Raw genomic sequence first — 19,226 nt, forward strand, 5'->3', positions numbered from 1 at the left:
CTTGTACAGCAGGGCCCTTTCATACACCCCAACTTAGCGCAGCTGCTTTTCACGGGGTGGCTATTGAAACATATTCTAAAACGCAATGGAATCCCAGACACTGTTATTCCCACCATGCTACGCACCAGGAAGCCAATTTCGGCTGTGAATTATCATCGCATCTGGCGTGTTTATATCTCATGGTGTTCCAGTCGGGGTCTTCCGTCTAGGACTTTTTGATTGTCCCGGTTTCGTTTTTTCCTTCAGACGGGTCTGGATTCTGGCCTTCGTCTGGGAACCTTAAAAGTGCAGGTTTTCTGCCCTTTCTTTCAAAGGAATTGGCCCTCATTCCTGAGGTGCAGACGTTTCTTCAAGGTGTCTTGCGCATGCAGCCTCCTTTTGTACCTCCAATAGCTCCCTGGGACCTAAACTTAGTGCTTCTGTTTCCTCAGTCGCCCATGTTTGAACCTTTTGGAGGAGGTTGATCTTAAGTACCTGTCTGGGAAGACGGACCTCCTCCTGGCTCTCGCTTCGGCTTGTAGAGTTTCGGAATTGGGTGCTCTGTCCTATAAGCCACCTTACCTTGTGTTTCATGCTGAGAGGGCGGAACTCCATACGGTAGCCGCTTTCCTTCACAAAGTTGTGTTGGCTTTCCATATCAATCAGCTATTGTGGTACCATCGTTGGTGGAGGACTCTGACACAATCTTCTAGGTTCTTCTACCTTGCATGTGGTTAGGGCTCTCCGCATCTATATTGCCAGGACAGCGTCCATCCGTAAGTCTGGGTTGCCTTTTGTCCTCCAATGATGCTGTTCGGAGGGGATGGCCAGCGTCTAAGCAGACTTTGGCAGGTTGGATCCGGCTGACTATTCATCAGGCTTATGTTCGTGCCGACCGTCCGCCTCTTTCGTCCATTTCGGCTCATTCCACACGTTCTGTGGGTGCATCATGGGCCGTGCGGCCACTTGGTCTTCAGTTCACACGTTTGTCAGATTTTACAAATTTGATATGTTTGCTACTTCGGCATCCCGTTTTGGCCGCCTTGTTCTGCAGGCACCGCAGAGCGCTTCCGCCCGTGGGGAAAACTTTGGGACGTCCCCAGCGTAAGCACCTCCAGTGTCCCCTAGTGGATGAAAGAGAAAATGGGATTTTGGTACCTACCGGTAAATCCTTTTCTCTGATTCCACAGGGGACACTGGACGCCCACCTCTGCGCTCTATGCCTGCCTGTTCGGCTTGTTCCGTATGTTGTATGATTCAGTTATTGTGTGTTCCTCTCTCCTCTTTTTACTCCGCTTGTTCTCCATCTCCTCTCGGTCTTCATTTTCTAAACTGAGGGCTGATGGGGCATAGAGGGGGAGGAGCTTCACACTTCTGAATTATTTAAAGTACCGGCTCCAGCTATCCACGCCTCTATACCCCAGCGTAAGCACCTCCAGTGTCCCCTGTACCGGTAGGTACCAAAATCCCATTTCTGCATTTTTATTGTGATTAAAATAAGTTATTAATCCTTATTGCCTTGTGTCTGATAAGCACCACCTCACACCATTTCTTTATGCAGGGAAATAGCATAAAATGGTCTAGCAGTTGTATGTACAATTAAGAAAACATTTTTGATCGTTTAGTACAGGGATTGGGAACCTCAGGCCCGGGGGCAGTATAAGCCCCCCGGAATCATTTGGTCTGGGCCTTGGAGATTTTTTTCTGCTAGCCTCATCTGGCTAGCAGGGTGCCTAGGATGGTATACTGCAGCCAGAATCTATGCAACAGTGCTGCCTGGATGTCCTTAGGATGCTGCAGACGGTCACACCGCTGCCCTTACAGCTCCCCGGAGCATCCTCGGGATGCTCCAAGCATTGCTGTAATCACCGGCGATTGGGGCCCGCCCCGTGTGATGTCACACCCTCCGCTACACTAGGCCCGCAAATAACGTTTTTTTATTTTTATATAAAAAAATAGGTTCCCCACCCCTAGTCTAGTGCTATTATGATAGCTCTGATATGTTTCTGAAGTTATCATGTGTTGAATATTTTGACCTTTTGTTAGATTCCAATAACTCCTATTTTCCGTCTGGTCTCAGGGGCCTCATTCAGATCTGTACACTAATGCCGCTGCCGCAGCTGCAAATTAGTACACAGCGCCTGTGTGAAAATAAGCAAATTTCGCTGTCTCCTGGATTTGTAATGAGAAGCCCACCTGCGGCTTTGCAAAGCCAAGCGACTGAGTGCAAAGACACAGTATCTGTCGCCGATCAGTCCATTATCTGCCTTCTGAGTAACGCTATGGGCTATGCATGTGCTGTGCGCATATCTGCATTGTATTTATCTCTGAACCAGGCCCTCGGTCTTCTCTTTTATTTGGTCCGTTGCCAATTGTAAAACACAACAATATATTATGGCACTATATAAATGCTAAGAAATGAAAATAAATAATATCGGCTCTCTTTATTCCGTCCAGTCTCAGGCCCTCTCTTTATCCCGGCTGTTGCTCACACACTGTTACACACTTGGATAAATAAGTGTATTATAATATACTTCATTACAGTTTTATCACTGGCGCTGGGTAATACGAATGTGTAAATATTTACCTAGTCTTTCATTTCCCTCTTCCTTTATAAACCAGATGTGCTCGTCTGGGAAAACTTCTACAGTATTTGTTCTGCTCTTAAACTCTTGTACCAATTCAAGTTCCAGACTCTGTTTTACATCCACTACAGCACAATTGTACTCGTATGAACCTGAGGATAAAGTTTGGCTTAATGTAGTCTATAATGCAGTTTTATACATAATCTGATTATTGCACTGCACTGTGCCATCATGATTATACCATTGAAAACCCATTATCAACCACATTGCCCCAGCCTGGAGCAGTGACTTGTATTAATATTCCCTACATTGCGGTGCTTTCCATGTGACCTGTACTGCCTGGAGCCTTCGGGCGAAAATCCAGAAGACTAGGCTACAAGTCCAGTGTTCATCGCAAATGCACTTGGCACTTCTTGTCACCAGCTGGCATGGTCAGTTACCAGCATATGTTTTAATCACCTATGCTGACAATGACACCATGTTGTATGTCATTACCTAGTTGTGATGCTGAAATGTGTATTGTGTAAAGACAAACCAGCCTTGCTTTTAAATGTTGAAGGCTGATGGAGATGGACCCATTAGGATAATAATCCTTGTTTTCCACTTCAGTAGTGGGTGACACAATAGGACCCATTTATAGTTAGCTGCTATTGTACCCCATAATACCGGCACAATTTGTGTTATTTAGAAAAGCTGCAATTTTATGTAAGTAGCATCTGCGCCTGCTTTACTCCTGACATAAGTCACATATAATTACGTCCCTGTTATTTATTTGGAAGGGGGGGGGGAGCTTTGCAGAACAAGCTTTTCCTGTTGGTCATCAAACTTAAGAAACTTCCGAAACAACGCCACATTTTTCGTACAAGAAACCTAAACCAGTGGTTCTCAAACTCTGTCCTCAGGACCCCGCACAGGTCACATTTTCCAGGTCACCCTGCAGGTGCACAGGTGTATCCATTACTCACTGACACATTTTAAAAGATCCACAGGTGGTTATAATTATTTCACCTTTGATTCTGTGAAGAGACCTGGAAAACAGGCACTTTGTGGGGTCCTGAGGACCGAGTTTGAGAACCTGTGACCTAAACATTTGCTAAACACACACGCAAAAGTATACTATATGCCCAATCAACGAAAAATAAAGTACCAATCTACGTCAGCGATGCATTCAAAATAGCCAATCACAAGCATTTCGTCTTTGCTGGCGCCCATAATCCTGCGCTATTTACACCTGCCCTTGACTACACACAAATAATATGATTTTATCAGGTGCTTCTCGGTCTGTCCAAAAGTACACAACATGTGCTTACTGTACTGTTTTATGTTAGAATGCTTCTAATATCTCCTGATGGGTGCAAGTGCCAAAATCCTGTAAATCTGCGTAAGCGTGCGCCTTCTTTACTGGGTAAGTACAGAGCGATTTTGCTACTAGTCTAGTCCTCTGCACCAGGCCCAGTATGTTCTGCACATTAAGCAGACTGTAGCATCTAATAAAGGAAAGTGGTTATGGATGATATTTAAGTTATTTCTAAATTCCTATCCAATAGTTTACGTTTTCCTTGTAACCTCATTATTGTAGGCTTCTAAGAAGGTCCTTGATTGTGTTACCATATGAGAAAAGCAGTTTAAAAAAAAAAATGTAATTGCGGTGCCTTAAAATATAGAGTGGTGTGAATGACAGGGATGGCTCAGTAATTGGCCAGTGACTCAATGTTTTTGGCATGTGCTAATCTTTTCGTGTTACAGTATATCTGCACGTAGGAGTTCCCTGTGCCACCCACAGTACATATAAAAGGTGTTGTCATCATTAGTAAATGGTTGAGTTAAGTTAGACGAATTCCACCCACGGTTCCCTATACCCACTCCACAGATCCTTGTTAACACTTTCTAAGCTGCTCAGTAAGTAATGGAAAGGGATCCACTACTTTAGAAATCTGGGCATTGCATTAACGCTCATTTATAGGTTTGTGTCTGTCTTATGCTGATTAGTCAGCCAAGAATGCAGATTTGACCTGAGGACTTAATTTGATTTGCATATATTGCATGCATATGCATTTATTTAAATATTGTAAATAAACAACTTCATTAGCATGTGTTTAATACTTTTATTATGTAATAGCTGTCCCTAACATACAGCTTTTGCTTTTCTGTTGCCCTGGAGCTCTGTGTGGCTTGTATGGTTGCCATATCGAAGAATTAAACCACCGTAAAAGTCAACATTTTATTTTGTTACCAAAACACAAGAATCCGTCACCAACTCATCTTTTAGACAAATTACTTTTAGGAATTTTCTTGATCACCCAAACTGCACACTTATAGCATAGTCATAACATCATAGAGCAGAGCCGTAACTAGACTTTTTGGTGCCCTGTGCCAGAAAGAGCTTTGGTGCCCCCCTTATTTTTAAAAGGGACATAATGCACCCAAAAAAGAGGAATTGTCTCATGGGGAAGGGCCAGGGAAGAGATAGGAGAGGCCAGGAGATGCTGGGGATGAACGAAGAGGAAGCTACAAGTGAGAATGATAATAAACAGAAATTTTACAGGCCCAAACAGCGCCCTCTGACCTGTGGTGCCCTGTGCGATGGCACCAGCCGCACTACCCTAGCTACGGCCCTGTCATAGAGGTACAGCCTAAACCTCCTCTTAAGGCAAACCATGAAAAGATTGATACTTCTAATGTGCAGTAAACATCAACAGATATGAGGTACTGCTATGGGAACTTACTGACGGCCCATTTTTTCCTGAATGCAGCAGTCTATAGAACAACATCATCATCTTAAAGGCTAATGTGGATGTGATTTCAGCTGTCTTGCCAGTGTGAATGATGTCTCACTTTTTTTTTTATGTAGTTTTTATTCTTAATAATAAAAACCTGCGCCCCCCCCCCCCCCCCCCCTTGTTAATACATGGAATCTTTTGTGTATATCACAATATAAAAATATCATGTTCATAGTTTCAGAAATTGTGCCTTGAAATTTGGGTTTCTGCACAGTTTTGCCCTTAGTGAGTCTCATGCTCTATAAATTGCACAGAAATCCACCAAAACCTACTGATTCAAAAGGATACTTCCAATCACTCCAAGAATAGTAATCCTATTCATACACCTGAAGAAAACCGCTTCAGTTTTTAAACCTTAAAGATGGTGAACTGATTTCCCTTGTGAGATGGACTTGCCCCCCAATGTGACTCTGCCACAGCCTCCTTTTGGAGTAGGGGTGGCTATGTCCTGATATAGAAGGCCTGTACTCTATGTTGGATGGTATGTAAGAGGATTTGTTTTTCTCTTCAGCTGGTCAGCTTATCCACAAAGTAGACTCTGAAAGTATTTTCCACAGTATTATTTCATCATAGCCCCTTTTTGCTCCTAAATCTGTCAGTGTTTGGGGTTCTTTTCCCATCTTCATAAGGACAGTCAGCATCCCAAAGGATTTAGTCATAGACATTATTATTTTTTGTTTAATTATGTGTTAAATATATTTTAATTGGTTTTATCACTTTTTTTTTTTCATTATTCTGTGTTCTACTTTGTCCACTTAAACATTTTCAAACATTGCGGCCATTATTTAAATGGTTTTGTGACGTTCCACTATAAAGATACATTTGTCCTTTACTCTCTTGCAGTCTCTGATGCTTCTAAGCTGTGTCGCCCTCTCCTGCCTCGCTCTAGACCTCCTGTTCCTGCTCTTTTATTCCTTCTGGTTCTGCTGTCGCCATCGGAAGACCGAAGAGAACACAAATGCCGATTGTTGCTGTACAGCGTGGTGTGTTATCATTGCAACCCTCGTCTGCAGGTGAGAACCAAAAACTTAATAGAACAATAGGTTAATAATGTAAACAAAATAAATACCAGACACAAACTAATACAGAAAATGCCAGAATAGCAAGTAAATGGAACCGCCTTTGTCCCATACGTGTATATACAAAAACACTGGTACATCTTCCTTGTAAAACCTTAGGTTTAGGCACCCCAGGGGGAGTTAGGGTTAGGCTCCAGACAGGGAAGGTTAGGGTTAGGCACCACCAGGGGTAGGTTAGGGTTAATCATTAATCATCCGTAGATGTCCATCTGTACTGTATTTACCATAGGTTTAGGCACTTAACGGGAGGGTTAGGGTGCTGAAAGGAGGGTTAGGGGGTAAATAGGGCAGGGGAACAGTACATACCGTTCCCTTGTCGGGATTCTAGCCATCGGGATGCCGCTGTCAGTTTACTGATAGCCGGCATCCCGAATGTTGGGATATCATACCCAACTATATATGTATATGTATGTATGTGTGTGTGTTTTTCACGGCGCCAGAATTCCAGCAGTCAACTGCAAGTGCTGTACAGCGGGGGCTGTTTCTACACATCATCCAGATGCTTTTATGTCGCTTGTGCTCCAAAGCTGGGTGTCCATGTAAAACAAATAATGTTAAAACGCTGACGTTTTTCCTGTTACTGTTCTACTGTATATGCACGTTTCATCTAAAATGGTAAAGAGGACTGTTGGGTTCGACCATGAGATCTTATGATAAGCTATGAAATCTTTGTTTCAGATATCCACAATTCCGTTGTCTGCACATAGTTGTGTTTATAAATAGCATTTTATACTATTTGCATATTATTTACCTGTAGATTGCTACACTTGTTGGATCAAAGTGATTTTGGGGAAGGCTGCCAAGATTAAAGAGATCATATCATCATATTGTGCACATTATTTGCAGATTGGTAAACTGGCAGAGCCATAACTGATGCCACACAGAAGGCTTGCCCCACTGCACCATCCTCTCGCTCCTCCTTCCTGCTGGGGCTGTGACTCCGTTCTCACGCAGGTGGAGTACAGATGATAGCGGTTCCCAGGGGCTTTTTTTTTTTTTTAAATTGTGGCCACTATACAGGAAACATAGTAATTTGCGTACTGTTACTATATGCACTTAATGGTTTTATTAATGCGTGGCACCAAGGTTGTGCTTATTATGAGGAAAATAAAAGCAGAGGTCTCTGGCAGTCGGTTTTGTGAGGCCGTAACATGTCCATAAAAAAAACAACAATATTTTGTATTTTATGGAAGTGTGTCTTTATTCAGCAGGTGTAAATGGCAGGATCCAGGTAAGCAAAGGGGGAACAAAAGCCTAAAACAATTACTGCTGACATCGGGTTTTTATCGGTATCATCTCTGTTTATGGTGATGGTGACGCATCCTGCTAACCCTTAGATTTGGGCATTGTTTCGTCCACCCTCCTCTGAAGCAGCTGAATGATTAGCTTTTATCCCGCATGAGGAGGACTATTAAGTAGCTGAATGGCAGAATTGGCTGCCCATTCAGTATTAAATATTAAACATCAAACATAATTAATAGCAAAGAATAGCCTGTAGCTGGAAACTGCACTGCCGCTTTTCTCTTAAACATTGTGGGGGAGATTTATCAAATCTTGGAGAAAGATAGAAAGTGGATAGACATGATGCACTAACAAATCGGCTCCTAACTGTCCTCTTACAAGCTGTGCTAGAAAAATGACAGGAGCTGATTAGTCGGTACTTTATCTCTCCAAGATTTCAAAAATTTCCGCCTGTGTGTGTAGCCTGTAGGGAGACTCTCCCCGCGATGTATTATACTCCCTGAGGGCTGCTGCCCACAAGAGGCCGTTACGTTTCCTCCGCTCAGAATAGAATATTTCCTCAGATACTGAAGTGTGAGCCAGTAATTAGACAGCCAAATTAATTAACACTTCTCCCTAGATCCTGTTAAGAATGGAGTGTCTGGGCTGGATAACTGTAATTTAATATTAACTCAGTGCTTCGATTCGTTATATGTAAGTCTCAAAGTTTTATCAATGGGAGTGTTTTTTTTTTTTTATCAATGTTCCCTTCACTTGCTAAAGAGTCTAATATATATTTTGGTCTTTGTTCTATTTCATGCTCGGCTTGAACTGTCTGTAGATCAAATGCAGATAATATACTTCCAAAGTTTTTAATGAAGCACACCACCTACAAAATGTATATTGAGGTTCTGTAAAAAAAAAAAATAATAATAAAAAAAATATGTGTGTGTGTGTATGTATATATGTATATGTATATATATATATTAATATGTGTATATATATATATATATATATATATATATATATATATATATATATAGAGATAGATAGATATCCATATATATATATATTGTGAGTGAATAGGCTGCTTTCTCTGTCATGTCGCTGGTTCCTAGTTAGTGGATAGGCTGCTTTCTCTGTCATGTCGCTGGTTTCTGGTTAGTGGATAGGCTGCTTTCTCTATCATGTCGCTGGTTAGTGGATAGGCTGCTTTCTCTATCATGTCGCTGGTTACTGGTTAGTGGATAGGCTGCTTTCTCTGTCATGTCGCTGGTTAGTGGATAGGCTGCTTTCTCTGTCATGTCGCTGGTTAGTGGATAGGCTGCTTTCTCTATCATGTTGCTGGTTTCTGGTTAGTGGATAGGCTGCTTTCTCTGTCATGTCGCTGGTTTCTGGTTAGTGGATAGGCTGCTTTCTCTATCATGTTGCTGGTTTCTGGTTAGTGGATAGGCTGCTTTCTCTGTCATGTCGCTGGTTACTGGTTAGTGGATAGGCTGCTTTCTCTGTCATGTCGCTGGTTAGTGGATAGGCTGCTTTCTCTGTCATGTCGCTGGTTAGTGGATAGGCTGCTTTCTCTGTCATGTCGCTGGTTAGTGGATAGGCTGCTTTCTCTATCATGTCGCTGGTTTCTGGTTAGTGGATAGGCTGCTTTCTCTGTCATGTCGCTGGTTTCTGGTTAGTGGATAGACTGCTTTCTCTGTCATGTCGCTGGTTTCTGGTTAGTGGATAGGCTGCTTTCTCTGTCATGTCGCTGGTTACTGGTTAGTGGATAGGCTGCTTTCTCTGTCATGTCGCTGGTTAGTGGATAGGCTGCTTTCTCTGTCATGTCGCTGGTTTCTGGTTAGTGGATAGGCTGCTTTCTCTATCATGTCGCTGGTTACTGGTTAGTGGATAGGCTGCTTTCTCTGTCATGTTGCTGGTACCTGGTTAGTGGATAGGCTGCTTTCTCTGTCATGTTGCTGGTTTCTGGTTAGTGGATAGACTGCTTTCTCTGTCATGTCGCTGGTTTCTGGTTAGTGGATAGGCTGCTTTCTCTGTCATGTCGCTGGTTACTGGTTAGTGGATAGGCTGCTTTCTCTGTCATGTCGCTGGTTAGTGGATAGGCTGCTTTCTCTGTCATGTCGCTGGTTTCTGGTTAGTGGATAGGCTGCTTTCTCTGTCATGTCGCTGGTTAGTGGATAGGGTGCTTTCTCTGTCATGTCGCTGGTTAGTGGATAGGCTGCTTTCTCTGTCATGTCGCTGGTTTCTGGTTAGTGGATAGGCTGCTTTCTCTGTCATGTCGCTGGTTAGTGGATAGGCTGCTTTCTCTGTCATGTCGCTGGTTTCTGGTTAGTGGATAGGCTGCTTTCTCTGTCATGTCGCTGGTTCCTGGTTAGAGGATAGGCTGCTTTCTCTGTCATGTCGCTGGTTACTGGTTAGTGGATAGGCTGCTTTCTCTGTCATGTCGCTGGTTAGTGGATAGGCTGCTTTCTCTGTCATGTCGCTGGTTTCTGGTTAGTGGATAGGCTGCTTTCTCTGTCATGTCGCTGGTTCCTGGTTAGTGGATAGCCTGCTTTCTCTGTCATGTCGCTGGTTTCTGGTTAGTGGATAGGCTGCTTTCTCTGTCATGTCGCTGGTTTCTGGTTAGTGGATAGGCTGCTTTCTCTGTCATGTCGCTGGTTAGTGGATAGGCTGCTTTCTCTGTCATGTCGCTGGTTAGTGGATAGGCTGCTTTCTCTGTCATGTCGCTGGTTCCTGGTTAGTGGATAGGCTGCTTTCTCTGTCATGTCGCTGGTTTCTGGTTAGTGGATAGGCTGCTTTCTCTGTCATGTCGCTGGTTAGTGGATAGGGTGCTTTCTCTGTCATGTCGCTGGTTAGTGGATAGGCTGCTTTCTCTGTCATGTCGCTGGTTTCTGGTTAGTGGATAGGCTGCTTTCTCTGTCATGTCGCTGGTTAGTGGATAGGCTGCTTTCTCTGTCATGTCGCTGGTTTCTGGTTAGTGGATAGGCTGCTTTCTCTGTCATGTCGCTGGTTCCTGGTTAGAGGATAGGCTGCTTTCTCTGTCATGTCGCTGGTTACTGGTTAGTGGATAGGCTGCTTTCTCTGTCATGTCGCTGGTTAGTGGATAGGCTGCTTTCTCTGTCATGTCGCTGGTTTCTGGTTAGTGGATAGGCTGCTTTCTCTGTCATGTCGCTGGTTCCTGGTTAGTGGATAGGCTGCTTTCTCTGTCATGTCGCTGGTTAGTGGATAGGCTGCTTTCTCTGTCATGTCGCTGGTTAGTGGATAGGCTGCTTTCTCTGTCATGTCGCTGGTTCCTGGTTAGTGGATAGGCTGCTTTCTCTGTCATGTCGCTGGTTTCTGGTTAGTGGATAGGCTGCTTTCTCTTTCATGTCGCTGGTACCTGGTTAGTGGATAGTCTACTTTCTCTGTCATGTCGCTGGTTAGTGTCAGATATGCACGAGGTTGCGGAGGATCTCGATTTCAGAATCTCAAATGTGTGTCAATGCCGACACTTCTTGGTAAGTACTCTAGCCCTCGGCTCCTGCAGCTTAACACTACCCCCCCCATCCCGCAGCCTAACCATAACACTCCCCACCCTGCAGCCTACCCATAACCCCCTCCTCCGCAACCTATCCCTAACCCTTCCCCTAGTGCCTAACCCTAATGTTAGCGGTCTGGTTGCTGGTGCTTGGTTTCTGACTGCTGTTTGCATCCCGACTGCCAGTGACTGTTCACTGGTTGGTGCTGAATCATGTGTAAGGATAGTCACAGCTGCTTAACTGCTGCTAAGGAAATCTGTGAGTGATAGCTGAATATGGCTAAAGCTTCCCATCCACTAGCAGACCTCAAAACGACTGCATGATTACAACATGTAATCGTGCAGTCGTTGGTCAGTCTGTGATGTGGCTACACTGAACGAGCAGTCATTCAGTGTAGGCACATCAATCATCTGCATACATGCTGAACATGACGTTATCGTCAGGTTGTCCAGCATCTTTGCCCGATGATGGATGTCTAAACGTCCAGCGGGCACGCGCATCGCTGGTCGTTTTAGACATTTTTGTAAACTATCTGCAAACAATTTATGAATGATAACGATATCGTTATCGTTCAACTTAATTTTCTAGTGGATAAGCACCTGAAGATGTGGACATGCTCTATTAAAGGCATTTCTTATTAAAAGTACTCCCTTGTCAAAGAACCATTTCAGTTGTTGTTTTTCAATAACATGCAAGTAGATTCCACCTTTTATAGTTCGTTTGGCCTCCAGAGACACTGTTGATTGATAGAGACCATTGATGTATATGGAGAAAATCATATTCTCCGCACAAGAGGCAGTAGTTTCCTTTGGACTCTGTCAGAAAATCTTGGATTTATTGCCTCTCAGATCTGCATTTATTTTGGGCACCAGATTGTTTTTAATCGATCCTGAAATTCCACTTACACGTGTTGTTTCTTCTCGCTTTGCTATTACTGTGACTTTCCGTTACTCAGTGTCTTTCTGTGCTGTATAAATCTTTGTAGAGGAACGTTGCCAACATAAGAGCACTATTGCAGTTTTCCATATTTACAGCGAGAGTGCAGAGATTGCTGGATCATTCGTCCGTGACGGGATGTAGTTACAGATTCTACATTAAGAGTCCTCTGACAAAAAGTTTGTTACTGTCTGGAAGAAGAATAACTAAACTGCATATTTGCTTGCTGTCGCAGAATGTCCAGGAGACTCCCGAATTGGGGAGCACTTACCTGCTGCAATGTGTGCGGGGACATGATGTATTTATAGAGGTGGCTGGGGCTTGTTTCCATATTCACCTTATAGCATTAATCCCAACATGCAGGCCTGCCTGCCTTCAAACTCCTTACTGCACTCTGCATCTCGGAGGCAAGTACGCTAAACCTGTATTTTTCTTTTCATTTGTTTCCCAATCTGTAAAAGACCATATCATCATGTTGGAGAACCATAACTATTACCATTATTAATTTCTACTTCAGGGTCCATAGGGTATCCACAGGATACCTTGGGGTATAGGTGTGACGTCAGTCGCAGGGCACCAAAGAGTTAAGCTTTCAGCCTCCCAGGATGCACTAGGTCCCCCTCCTATACCCCGCCCCCCAGTTTAGTTTGGTGCCCGGCCGGAGTCGGGTGCACCTGTTGGAGTGGGGGCTAGAAGAGCCCCTGAAGCTTTTTCTTCATGCAGCTGTGGCTGCACATCTGGATGAACAGCATGGACAGTCAGTCCTGACGTCCATGCTGTCTTCCCTACACCCCGCCGGTACCAGAACGCCGGTACTGATCCGGGGATGCTGGTGGGCGTCTGGGGTCACAGCTAGCGGTGACCCCAGATGCTCCGGACCATGGCCGGATTCAAGGGGGACAGAGGTAAGCAGCGGGGTCCCGCGGTGGGTCCCCGCTGATCACATGGTCCTAAGTCCCCAGGCAGGGGGCTCCCTGGGGACTGGCTGCAGCGTGGAGCCAGGCGACCAACCTGCGCTTCCACTACCCCCTGGGACAGCGGACCGCAGCAGAGCGGTAGCGCTGCGGCGTCCCAGGGGTTAAATGCATGCCAGGGGAGCGCGCCTTCCCTGTCTCACAGCCGGCGCCTCCCCCGCTGCACACAGCCCTCTCTGCATGCTGCCGACTGGTCCTGTGGCAGCGCTCCTCCCCCAGGCCAGCCTCCTCTCTGCTCCTCGGCGGCCATCTTCTCCAGAACGCATGGTGAACGCTGCTGGAAGCGCTGGACGGAAGCATCGTGGTCTGGGTCCCCCCGCATACCTCTCCTCCGCTGTGGCTCAGGTCTGTGTATGCAGCGCTGTGTCCTACCAGGCCCTGTGTCTGTGTAGTTGAGTGATCAGCGCTGTTAGTGCAGGAATTGTTATTTCTCTGCATTGTATGTGACTGTGCTAGCGCTGCCTGTAACTTTTCTTCTCTAAACTGTCAGCTTTATTACTGTCCCTGTTCTTCTGCTAAAGCCCTTGCGGTGCGGTGCTGCAGGGTGGTCTCTCGCCTATTTAATACTTAATTGGTGAGAGAGGTCACATACGTGGTGCCATCATGTCTGAAAGTGATTTTCCCCTCCGGCTACAGTGTACCACATGCAAAGTACCGTTAGCGGAGGGGGAGGGTAGCGCGGAGGGCCTTTGCCGGCAGTGTTTGTCCATGGCGCGGCCTATTACGGTTACAGCACCGGTACAGGAGCCGCCCTGGGCTTGTTTCGCTCAGGCGTTAACAGCTTTAGTGGGCCAGTTAGCTCCGCAGCCCGCGTTTACTCCGATGGGTTTGTCCCAGCAGTCTGTGGTGTCGTCACCCATGCAGGGGTTCCCACGACAATTGGTGGTACCCCACAGTCTCCCTATTTCCCCGCTCCTGGGTTCTCAGGAGCCAGCGTGGGTTAACTCCCTGACGAGTTCTGTACAGCACTTGTCGGATGTGTTGCAAGGGGAGTCTGTGATGCGGCCTCATAAAAGGCCGGTGGCGTCTCTGTCCGCTCCTTATGAGGATGACGAAGGGACGTCTGATGATGGGGAGATTCTGGATCCTTACGATCAGGAACCTCTCCATACTAAGGACGCTGATGCTAAGTCCAAAGTATATATTCCTGGACTTATTCGGGCGGTCCGCACAGCCTTGGTGATTGAGGACGAAGTTCCCCCAGCGGCTAAATCTAAGTATGCCTTTTTCAAAGATGTGAAGGGCGATGCCACAGTCTTTCCTCTTTCGGGTCAGTTGGTGGACCATTTAGAGGAGGCGTGGAAACAACCTGGCAAAAGATACCAGCCGCAGAGACGCCTGGCGGTGGCTTATCCGTTCGCGGATAATTATTTTGCTAAGTGGGAATCCCCTCCACAGGTGGATTCTCACGTGACCCGTCTTGTCCGTAGTGCCACATTGCCGATGCCATCCATGTCCTCCCTTAAGGATGCTACGGACCGCAAGGTAGAAATCTGCCTGAAGTCCGCTTATTCCCTTGCAGGGGGGGCAGCACGGCCGGCTATGGCCATTTGCTGGGTTGCCAGAGCGATGGAGCGCTGGGCGGATTCATTAGAGGCTTCTTTTGAATCCGACTGTCCGGCCGAACAGGCGGAGTTGATTGGCAATCTCCGTGATTCGGCCACCTACATCAACGAGGCGGCTCTAGACATTAGTACTCTGGTGTCTAGAATTTCTTCAGCAGCGGTAGCTGCTCATCGCACCTTGTGGCTGCGATCCTGGAAGGCGGACGCAGATTCCAAGAAAGGTCTGGAAGCGTTGCCGTTTACCGGAGAAGTTCTCTTCGGTCCGGATCTGGATAAGATTGTGGCCACGCTGGCGGCAGCCAAATCTGCTTGTCTCCCGTCGGCCGCTGCTCCTTCTGGTTCGGGACCATCGTCCTTTTGGTCATCTAGGGCCCAGGACAGGCCCAAACCACAGTCGTTTCCTCGACAGGCTGGCCCTAAGAAATCGGTCAAGCCCCGGAAGCAGGCATGGAGTACCAGACGTCCGGCCCCCAAGCCAGATGACAAGCCTGCGGCCTGACGGTCCGGGCCTCCCTTTGGGGGATCCCAGGGTGGGAGGCCGCCTGCTACAGTTCACCCAGTGTTGGTCGACCACTACGACAGACACTTGGGTTCTGGAGGTGGTTTCCCACGGATACGCCCTCTCCTTCCGGCACAGACCCCCGGCTCGCTTCTTCACCACGGGTCTCCCATCAGACCGGAACAAGGCTACGGAGCTGCGGAAGGTATTGCACACTATGCTCCAGGCTGGAGTTATAGTGGCTGTTCCATTCTCCCAGAGGGGCCAGGGTTTCTATTCAAATCTATTTTTGGTACAGAAACCCAATGGGTCATATCGTTCGATTCTCAACCTCAAAGCACTCAACAAGTCTTTGCGGGTCCCGAAGTTTCGGATGGAGACCCTACGGTCCATCATTCTGGCGCTGGAACCTGGGGACTACTTGGTGTCATTGGACATACAGGACGCTTACCTGCATGTCCCTATTCTTTTGCGCCATCAACAGTTCCTCAGGTTTGCAATCCGCAGCGACCACTTCCAGTTTCGGGCGTTACCTTTTGGCCTGGCAACAGCACCACGTGTTTTCACCAAGGTGATGGCGGTCATGGCGGCTTTTCTGCGGCTGCAGGGAGTCCGCATGTTGCCGTATTTGGACGACCTGTTATTGGTGGCAGGATCTCCAGAGCTCCTGTTACGCCACTTGGACCTGACCATTGCACTGCTGCAACGGCACGGCTGGCTAATCAACTGGCAGAAGTCCACTCTAATCCCGTCTCGGAGGATTCTGCATCTTGGAGCCTTATTGGACTCGGGACAGCAAAGGATCTTCGTGACGGAGGACAAGATCTCTGCTTTACAGTCAAGGGTGCGCAGTTGTCTGCACAGCCGCCGGGTGTCCTTACACTCGGCGATGAGGTTACTGGGCTCCATGGTGTCGGTGTTCGACATGGTGGAATACGCCCAGTTTCACTCCAGACCTCTGCAGCACCTGATCCTGTCCAAGTGGAACGGGCTGCCTCAGTCTCTGAAGTCCCGGACGATTGTGTTCACCCAGGAGGTTCGCCTGTCCCTTGCGTGGTGGTTACAGACAACCCACCTCAACAAGGGACGTCCGTTCTGGGTTCCAAATTGGGTCCTGTTGACAACGGACGCCAGTCTTCGGGGCTGGGGAGCAGTTTCGGGTCCACACTTGTTCCAGGGCAGGTGGACGCCGACAGAAGCGGAGCTTCCAATAAATATCTTGGAACTCCGTGCGGTCTTCAATGCTCTCCAGCAGGCACAGCGGTTTCTCCAGGGTCGCCCGGTGCAGGTCCAGTCGGACAACGCTACCACCGTGGCCTACATAAACAGGCAAGGAGGAACTCGCAGTCGGGCGGCTCTCGTAGAGGTCTCTCGGATCCTGGTTTGGGCGGAGCGCAATCTTCCGGCCATATCAGCGGTCTTCATCCCGGGAGTGCTAAATTGGGAGGCGGACTTTCTAAGTCGCCAGGACGTTCATCCGGGGGAATGGTCCCTGCACCCGGACGTTTTTCAACTACTGGTGGACAGGTGGGGTCTTCCAGAAATCGACCTCATGGCGTCCCGGCACAACAACAAGTTGCCGGTGTACGGGTCTCGCACAAGAGACGAAGGGGCGTCTCTGGTGGATGCTCTGTCCGTCCGGTGGACGTTCCGGTTCGCATACCTGTTCCCTCCGGTCTCCCTTCTTCCACGGGTAATCCGGAAATTCAAACAGGAAGGAGGGACGCTCCTGTTGATAGCTCCCGCGTGGCCCAGACGGCACTGGTTCTCAGACCTTCAGGGTCTGTCCGTGGACAGTCCTCTGCGGTTGCCGCTACGACCGGACCTTCTGTCTCAGGGTCCTTGCCTTCACCCGGACCTGACTCGGCTGTCTTTGACGGCGTGGCTGTTGAGACGACCATGCTGAGGTCCCGGGGGTTTTCCAGCTCTGTGGTGCGTACCATGTTACGAGCTCGGAAACCGTCTTCCGCGAGGATATACCATCGCGTGTGGCATACGTTCTTCCAGTGGTGTCGACCGAGAGGTTATGCACCGCGGGAGTTTCGTCTGTCTCGGATTCTCGCCTTCCTGCAAGCGGGACTAGATCATGGGCTTCGCCTTGCTTCTTTGAAGGTACAGGTTTCGGCCCTATCTGTCTGGTTTCACCGTAGGATTGCTACAATCCCGGATGTGCGCACCTTTATGCAGGGTGTTCTCCGCATTCAGCCGCCCTTTGTTCCACCTGTGGCGCCTTGGGATTTGGCTGTGGTCCTGAGGGCTCTCCAAGGACCGCCGTTTGAACCACTGGGCTCAGTGGATCTTAAATGGCTAACAGCTAAGACTGTTTTCCTTCTGGCCATTGCTTCGGCCAGACGTGTTTCTGAGTTAGGGGCTCTTTCTTGTAGACCCCCTTTCTTGGTTTTTTTATGGGAACAGGGCAGTGCTCCGCACTCGGCCCGAGTTTCTTCCCAAAGTTGTTTCCCAGTTTCATGTTAACGAGGAAATAGTTGTTCCGGCCTTTAACTCACCGGGTCTTTCCGTGGGTGAGGCCTCTTTGGATGTTGTGCGGGCCTTAAGGACTTATGTTGACCGCACTTCTTCGTTTAGGAAGTCGGACGCTTTGTTTGTCCTCTATGGCTTCCGTAAAAAGGGTTGGCCTGCTTCAAAGCAAACTTTGGCAGCCTGGATCCGTATGGCTATTTCTGAAGCTTATCTTCATGAAGGCCTACCGGTCCCTCCTTCTCTGAAGGCTCATTCCACTAGGTCTGTGGGTCCTTCGTGGGCAGCTCGACGTGGTGCCTCGGCAGTTCAGATCTGCAAGGCTGCTACGTGGTCTTCTGTCCATACCTTCGTGAGGTATTACAGGTTTGACACCTTCGCCTCTCAGGATGCTTCCTTCGGGCGGCGGATTCTCCTTTCTGCACAGGAGCGTCCCCACCCTTAAAGGATACTGCTTTGGGACATCCCCAAGGTATCCTGTGGATACCCTATGGACCCTGAAGTAGAAAATATGAGATATGGTAAGAACTTATCTTTGTTATCTCTATTTCTACGAAGTCCATAGGGTTCCACAGGACTCCCGCCCTGTCGCACCTGTGCTGCAGATGGGCTTTGCTCTGGTCACCGGTTTTCCGTCTCCCTCTGGTGAGAATGTGATTCTTGTATGTGTCCAGATCTTTGTTCTCTCTCTTCCTTCTCCTCCTCCGGCCTATGGCTTGGTAACTAACTGAGGTGCCTTGGCCCGGGGGCGGGGTATAGGAGGGGGACCTAGTGCATCCTGGGAGGCTGAAAGCTTAACTCTTTGGTGCCCTGCGACTGACGTCACACCTATACCCCAAGATATCCTGTGGAACCCTATGGACTTCGTAGAAATAGAGATAACAAGGGTAAGTTCTTACCATATCTCATATTTTTCTTTGTGCAACCACTACAGTGAGATTTCTTTGCGTGTACAGTTTCCTGCTCTTATCTGAAATAGCTGTGTCCTGTGTGCTTGTGATGGTTTGTTGGTCAACTTAATACATACAGCCTAGCAAATGATGCACCGTGGCAATGTTTGGAGGCTGTGCCAGATAGATGTGTTCTCAAACACCTAACCTCAATGTAGCACTGAGCACTGTTACGTTATCTGATCGTCCTGCATGTGCTGGGTGTTATTGAACATCCAGCACAGGCCCCAAACACCCACTACTATAACGACCCCGCGATCCCTATAGTAAACAGGCTAACCTGGTCGATATCGACCATCCGTGCCCGCACATCGACCATCGTTTGGTCCTTGAAGGGGCCCATAAACAGGACGATATAAACTATGGAACGATAAACAATATCGTTATCGTTTAGATCATCCTGAAGATCGACCTGTGTGTATGCACCATTAGTCACCATTGTATTCGACAATCCGCTTTACCAGAGTTTGTATTCATATTCAGGCTCTGTTACACACAGATATAAAAGTATCGCATATCAAAATTAATCAATGCAGTCTCGTTAAGAAGATTTGACGCATCACATTGCGTCTAAGACGCATGTTTGGCCGAACAAGAGTCGCACCGAACCTGCCGTGCTGAGAAGGGCTGTTTGGCAAGTCTGCAGCAATAGGACATAA

General features: G+C 47.5%; 1 protein-coding gene across 2 annotated transcripts in view; it reads left to right on the top strand.

The window, feature by feature from the left end:
* Positions 1-19,226, top strand: part of TTYH3 (tweety family member 3) — a 162,951-nt gene that overhangs the window by 68,868 nt on the left and 74,857 nt on the right. For both annotated transcript variants that reach the window (XM_088452049.1, XM_088452050.1), the window contains exon 2: positions 6,188-6,357. In XM_088452049.1, the coding sequence (XP_088308175.1) occupies positions 6,188-6,357 (170 nt within the window). The remainder of the gene's footprint in view (positions 1-6,187; positions 6,358-19,226) is intronic.

This window comes from Taudactylus pleione, unplaced genomic scaffold, assembly GCF_031769625.1.
Source record: "Taudactylus pleione unplaced genomic scaffold, aTauple2 ptg000032l, whole genome shotgun sequence".
Classification (NCBI taxonomy): Eukaryota; Metazoa; Chordata; class Amphibia; order Anura; family Myobatrachidae; genus Taudactylus; species Taudactylus pleione.